Here is a 7,467-nt window from a genome sequence, read left to right as displayed (position 1 = left end):
AAAGAAAGAAAGAAAGAAAGAAAGAAAGAAAGAAAGAAAGAAAGAAAGAGAAAGAAAGAAAAGAAAGAAAGAAATTTGGAGACATTTAGGGGATGTTACCATGTAATTATCAGTTAGCTAATAATATACAGCAGGTGTCCAGGAGTCCACTGTGCCAGCCTGCATATTTAAGTGTGCTTTATAAGTTTTTTAAGCAGACAGCTTCCTGTGGGACATTTTTTTTCCCATCCTAGTAACTGACAGGCCCATTTGGATTAATTCCAAATAATCACCCCATCAGTTCATAATGCCATGTCTCCATTCAGTGCCTGAGAAGCATTACAGATCCCCTCCTCCTGACCAAAAGTAACACGGGCAGGGCATGTTAGAAAAAATTAAAGAAAAAATATATGCGACTGTGTAAGAAGAGTGATGCTCTGCCAGGAAGAGCCAAGTCCTTGTTGCCTCCACTGTCCTTCTTTATGGTATTTTAAGTTTTAAGAAGTGGCATTGTAATTATTCTCTGCCCTTTAGTATTGCAAATTACAATAAGAAGCAATTATAGTCCTTGCCTTGCCCTTAGCCCATCTCCTGCAAAACTGGAGTGTTACCAGGAACACGGAAGATAGGCACTTGATTAGGTCATCCGGGATGACCTTCACGCCTCCTCATAGTTTCTTAACTCTAATAGTTTCACGACTCTTAAGAGAAAACTCATTGCTAAAGTATCCCAGGAGTAAGTGGCTTCAAGGCAATGACTACTCTGCCATAGCATTTTATACAGTTGCATTAACTAAGCATTCTCTATGTAAGATCTGGGTTTTGTGAAACAGCATCTGACTGTGTGATCCAAGATGGCCTTGAACTCCTGGCGTTCCTCCGATCTCAGCCTCCCAAATGCTGCTATTATAGGCATGCCTTTCTGGATTTAAAATCTAAATGCTGTGGATTTTTCAAACCATTCACTGAGATTGTATTTAGAGCAAAGTTCTACGGATGCTTTTCTCTTCTGACACGTGATAAAGCAGCCCTTAGGTAGTCGTGATGCAGCCCGTAGGTAGTCGTGATGCTTTTTGAAGGATTAGTGGCGTGATGCTAATAAATAGGATTCTCAGTCTCCCCCAGAAGTGGTGAGAGTAGAAAGGAAGACAAAAGAGAAACATTGATACGTGAGCTCAGCTTTATGCTCACAGGAGAAATCATCCCCCAGGTACTCACAGGTCACAGAGCATGGCAAGAAGGCTGACTCTCATGCAGTGATGCGACCTCATGTGGATGTAGTCAGTGTAAATAGTTTAAGCTCCACAAAAGGCAGGCTCAGCAGATGCCCATGCTGCACATCACTGGGAAAGATGACCAAATTCCAAACAGCAGCAGGCTTCCAAGAGCAGGGGCACACCAGCAGCTGCTCCCAAAGGAGGGCCAAAACAGGACTAGGAAGAAATACAGCAACTCAGAGGCAGGAACCAATACCCTTGTAGACAGATGCTGTGGGTATTATTAAGGACCAGACTGCCGCCAAGATTACAGTGAGGAGAGAGGATAGCCCTAACAAACTGGTTAGAATTCGGGTATTTAGCAATACCCAAACAGTATCCTGTTATTCCTGAAATTTCAGTAGCAGCCACAAAGACAGAGAAGTTGAATAATGAAATAAACAATGCTAAATATGTTAAGTGTCCCTAACATGCAGGAAACTGAAGCGAGGTCCTGTCCTTCCTCCCAGACCCATGCTCCCAAGACTCAGACTCCAAATACATTTACAAATACCTTGGCCTAATGGCTAGGCTTTACTCTAACTAGATCTTACCTTAGATAACCCATTTATTTTAACCTACATTCTGCCCCGTGTCTGGTTACCTGTGCTCAGGTACCATGCCTCCATCTCCATCTTCTCCAGCGGATCTTCCAATGCCTGGCTCTATACCAGAATTCTTTTCCCTCCTGGATGTCCCACCTTCCATTTCCTGTCTAAACCATAGCCCATAGGCTTGCTATTCTCTCTCCAGGAAATTGGCTGTCTTGTGTAACCCAAAGTGGAAAAGAAATAAGGTAATTCTTCATGGAGAAACAGACTGGTAGATACCCAGCTAAGGCCACATTGACCCATTGAAAGAAAGAGTCTAAAAGTAGAGTTTTAGGCTTAGCATATAGAGTTTACTGCTGTGCTACCATGAACGTGCCCAGTCTTCTCTGATCTTGGAAGCTTGGCATCGGGCTAGGTTAACTCTTAGGTGAGGAGAGCATATCACCACAAGCTATAGCCTTGAAACCTGGTCGAATTGCCAACCTTGAGCTTTGAAATTTATTGGGCCCTGTGACCCATGAACAGGAATTTTATACCCTGTATCTTAGACTTGTAATACCAAGGGACAAAAAATGCCTTCTAGTTTTCCAAGTCTGTAGATGGAGATGACTTTCCCCAAGACTCGCTGACATCTGGCTTAGATGGTTAAAATAATGACACTAAGCAGCTTGGAGTTGATACTGCAATGGACTGAGACTCCAGCATTCTGAGGTAACTATATTTTTACATGGAGGATGATCTGGGCCCAAGAAGACAGGGAAGGAAGGCTGCTGGCTCTCAGTATGCCCATATCTCATCTCTGGAACTAGTTCTGTGTTACCTTTCATGACAAAAGGGACTTTGGCAGATGAGATCAGGAAGAGATCTAACATGAGTTATCCTCAGTAATCCAAGGTAACCACAGAGTCCTGGTAAGAAGGACACAGGGCTGGCTGTCAGGGGCAGAAAGCAAAAGAAGAGGTTACAGTGACCTGAGGCCATGATTCAAAGATTGAGCCACCTGGAGAAACTGAGGAAGGCAAGAAAATAGATTGCTTTCCAGAGCCTCCCATGTTAGCTTTCTCTGAAAGAAATGAAGGAAACGTGTATTTGGGCTCATGGTTTGGAGACCTCAAATCCATGATCATTTGATGCATCCTTTCTGGGCCTGTGGCAGTAAAGCATGACAGGAAGTGACCAGGGAACAGAAGGGCCAGCAACAAGATCCAGCTTCCCGAAGCATGCTGGCAACTAAACATGACCTCTATGTTTCTATCACTTCTGTTAGTCCATCAAACTAGGAACCCATTAACTAATCCACAATGAGCTCATAGCCCTTATGATCCAATAATGGATTAGATTCTGCTGGGATTCTTCCTACCTCTGGTCATTGTTATACTGGGGACCAAGTCCTCAACCCATAAGCCCTTGGAGGATAGTGCATATCCAAACCAGAACTTTTCTAGATGGAACACAGCCACATTAATACTTTGTTTTGAACTATCTGGGACTGGTTTTAGACTTGTGCACTAGGATGATAAGAAGTTCGTGTTGTTTAAAGACATGGTCTGCCCTAATTTATTATAACAGCAATGGACAATTAACTGAGAAGCAACATCCCTGCTATGCACCTGTAGCCTGCTGGGCTGAACAGAAGTTCTTGGTCTTGCTCAGAAACCTTGTGTCTACTGGAAGCACTTAGGGGACTGAGAAAGCCTAGCCTCTCCACTCTTAAGAGGTTGTAAAGTATCAGTTTTTCGTGGTCCTTAACATTTAGTACTTAAAATTACGATACACTCAAGGACATTCTTCCTTCTGTTTAGGACTCCAAGTCCTCTTCTGCCTAGTTAACTTTGAAATATGGTATCTCTCAAATAGCTTTCATGCATAATTAAGTAGTTCATGATTTACATTTATATATAAATGTATATATGTAGTTGAAAGAATTATGTTAATACTCATGCAAGTTAGTAAGATCAATCTTGTTGCATTGTGCAAAAATATACATGAAGGTAGTATGTCTCTATCTGTAAGAACTCGCTAAAGTGGCTTTAATGATACTGTACAAAGTAGTTCATGTTTTGTCCTACCACTAGATGTTAGTCTCTTAAAGAGTCATACTTCCGTTTTGTCCTTCAACCAACAGATTGGGAAAAGATCTTTACCAATCCTGTATCTGATAGAGGGCTAATATCCAATATATACAAAGAACTCAAGAAGTTAGACTCCAGAGAACCAAATAACCCTATTAAAAAATGTGGTAGAAAGCTAAACAAGGAATTCTCAACTGAGGAATGGCTGAGAAGCACCTAAAGAAATGTTCAACATCTTTAGTCATCAGGGAAATGCAAATCAAAACAACCCTGAGATTCCCCTTCACAGCAGTCAGAATGGCTAAGATCAAAAACTCAGGTGACAGCAGATGCTGGAGAGGTTGTGGAGAAAGAGGAACAATCTTTCATTGCTGGTGGGATTGCAAGCTGGTACAACTACTCTGGACATCAGTTTAGCAGTTTCTCAGGAAATTGGATATATAGTACTACCAGAGGACCCAGATGTACCACTCCTAGGCATATACCCAGAAGATGCTCCAACATTTAATAAGGACACATGCTCCACTATGTTCATAGCAGCCTTATTTATAATAGCCAGAAGCTGGAAAGAACCCAGATTTCTCTCAACAGAGAAATGGATACAGACAATGTGGTATATTTACACAATGGAGTACTACTCAGCAATTAAAAACAATGAATTTATGAAATTCTTAGGGAAATGAATGGATCTGGAGAATATCATCCTGAGTGAGGTAACCCAGTCACAAAAGAACACACATGGTATGCACTCACTGATAAGTGGATATTAGTACAGAAGCTCAGAATGCCCAAGATACAATCCACAAACCACAAGAAACTCAAGAAGAAGGAAGACCAAAGTATGGATACTTCATTCCTTCTTAGAAGGGGGAACAAAGTACCCATGGAAGGAGTTGCAGAGACAAACTATGGAGCAGAGACTGAAGGAAGGACAATCTAGAGACTGTAGAGACTGCCTCACCAGGGGATCCCTCCCATATACAATTACCAAACCCAGACACTATTGTGGATTTCAGCAAGTGCTGGCTGACAGGAGCCTGATACAGCTGTCTCCTGAGAGGCTCTGACAGTGCCTGACTAATACAGAAGTAGAGGCTCACAGCCATCCATTGGACTGAGCACAGGGTCCCCAATGAAGGAGCTAGAGAAAGGACACAAGAAACTGAAAGGTTTGCAGCCCCTTAGGAGGAACAACAGTATGAACTAACCAGTATCCCCAGAGCTCCCAGAGACTAAACCACCAACCAAAGAGCACTCATGGTAGGACTCATGGCTCCAGCTTCATATTTAGCAGAGGATAGCCTAGTCAGTCATCAATGGCAGGAGAAGCCCTTGGTCCTGTGAAGGTTCTATGCCCCAGTGTAGGGGAATGCCAGGGTCAGGAACTGGGAGAGGGTGAGTTGGTGAGCAGGGGGAGGGGGCAGGGAATAGGGGTTTTTTTCAGAGGGGAAACCAGGAAAGGGGAGAACATTTGAAATGTAAACAAAGAAAATATCTAATTTTTTTTTAAAAAAAAAAAAAAAAAAAGGAGTCATACTTCCTTTCGAAGACATTATGGGAAAGGGATTTCCTTGGGTGGATTTGTTGCCAAACAAAGCACCTGTGTGGCCTGAGTCTAGGATCCCTGAGACACCATCAGCATACACACACTCCAAGACATCAGGAGACATTGTAGGCACAGCATAGGATAGATTTTTTAGAGAAATGGAAACTTGCCTGTGTGAAAATCAAACGAGAGAAAATTCCTGTGCGATCCAATGCATTTATTTTGCAACTTAAGCAAGACAAATGATGAACAAATTCTTAAAGTAGATGCCACCCAGAGATTAGCAGCTGTTCATGCATATAACTCTGTGTGTGTGTAAAACTGAGTTCTTTCTGACCCTAGCAAAGGGTTGCTTCCTCTGCAAAATGAACATCACATTGCTCACATTAACATCATCACAATCCTATCTGCTACTGTGGCACAAACAACCCACTGACCCTCTCAGCTCCAAGCCAGGCAGCCGACACCTTCACATCTGCCACACAGACCAACAGTGTGGCGAGAAGTTTCTTCTTGTTCTGAAGCCAAATATTTCAGAAGTGTGAGCACAGGGATGCCAACATGGAGACACCCATAAGGGACCTGCATCAGCCAGATGACACTCTGCCCTACCACTTTCCAAGAGCACACATGCTTATCAAACAGTTTAGGCTGGTACTCACTGGAGTCAAAGCTGTCCCAGTTTAAAACAAGGATGGGTGGAGTTCACATAAAGTGCTACAGCATAACTCAGTAGAGACACTGTCCACAGCATGTGAGTCTCCTGGTCTGGTAAAGGTTTCCCTAACTAAAGTGTGACTCAGGCAAGGGTTGATCGAAGGAAGGGTACCAAGACCTGGAGTACCTGCCACGAAAGCCAGGGTGCCCTGTTCTATGATCTACTGCTTATGTGTTTCTTAGCTTGTCTTAGATGCTAAGTCTGAAAGTCACAAAATTCTAGAGCTAGGGCAGGTCATCTACTCCGGACAGGCCACCTTACCTGTAAAACCGTGGCAGTCCAGAGAGGTAAAGCAGCTTGTTACAGGCGGAGAATGGTGGGAAAGGGCTAGATCAGACTGCAGTGACCTAACCCTCACCCAGAAGATGGCTCGATTGCTTATGTGGCTAATTGTTTCAATAAAGAAGCCTTAATATTGACAATGCATTTTTAATCCAAAAAGGAAAAAGTCAAAACAAAATGGTGCCTTCCATCTCCAAATTTTGCCCCTCTATCACTACATTCCAGTCCTAGCCTGGGCGTTAAGCATCATGCTCTCCTCCCCTCTCTCTCTCCATACACACACACACACACACACACACACACACACACGAGTGTGGGTAGCATGTGGTTTCTTGCTGTACAGAGACAGAACACATCCTCAAGAAGGCACCCACAAGTGTCTTTCAGCCCAGGTCTATACGTGATGTCTGGGAAACTGGCTTATTTTCTAGAAGAACAGGTGGTTCCGAAATCAGAAGATCATCCTCCCCAAAGGAGTTCTGTTCTGTGTTCACGAAGTTGGGGATGTCAAACTTCATAAACCTGGTTAGCTCCTCCTCAGGCCTCCCACCGCTTCTGATGGCTTCCTGGAGGTGGACATCACTGTCGATGGCTGTTGTTTGGTGGCAAACTTTGACCCTGTCCAAGTGTTCCACTTCGTTGATGTAACAGTGGAACAGAGACCTGGACTCCTCATTGCCCTGACGAGAAAACACCTTGTCTGACTCCAGTGGCTTGCCAAAGTCTGACACAAAGCTGTTCATTCGGAACCTCTTCTCTGAGGACTCTGCATTGCTGTAAAGAAAAAAGGCGAGGTCACAGATCTGCAGCTCACACACCTACAGCCTCATGCTGTCCTCCATGGAGGTGAGTCCCAGAAAGCCCCTACTGGGTATCTCTTAGGTTATGCAGACCAGCACCAGCAGTGAAGTACATCACTTCTGAACACAGACCTCCAGATGAAAGCCCTTGGATTTTCCTAAGGGCAGATAGGGTGCAGAACCCCAGTATCCTGTAAAGCACTCCAGTGATTCTTAGACCTCCTGAATTGAAATCATTTTTTAATCTTTATTTCATGCTTATT

General features: G+C 43.6%; 1 protein-coding gene across 8 annotated transcripts in view; it reads right to left on the bottom strand.

Moving 5' to 3' along the window:
• Positions 1 to 5,604: 5,604 nt before the first annotated feature.
• Positions 5,605 to 7,467, bottom strand: part of Mrap2 (melanocortin 2 receptor accessory protein 2) — a 37,654-nt gene continuing 35,791 nt past the window's right edge. For all 8 annotated transcript variants that reach the window (XM_031345444.1, XM_031345443.1, XM_031345449.1 and 5 more), the window contains one exon: positions 5,605 to 7,178. In XM_031345444.1, the coding sequence (XP_031201304.1) occupies positions 6,788 to 7,178 (391 nt within the window). In that variant the 3' untranslated portion in view covers positions 5,605 to 6,787. The remainder of the gene's footprint in view (positions 7,179 to 7,467) is intronic.

Source organism: Mastomys coucha, unplaced genomic scaffold (assembly GCF_008632895.1).
Source record: "Mastomys coucha isolate ucsf_1 unplaced genomic scaffold, UCSF_Mcou_1 pScaffold23, whole genome shotgun sequence".
NCBI classification, from domain to species: domain Eukaryota; kingdom Metazoa; phylum Chordata; class Mammalia; order Rodentia; family Muridae; genus Mastomys; species Mastomys coucha.
Note: the sequence above shows the minus strand (reverse complement) of the source record. Positions and strands in the feature narration are given on the sequence as shown.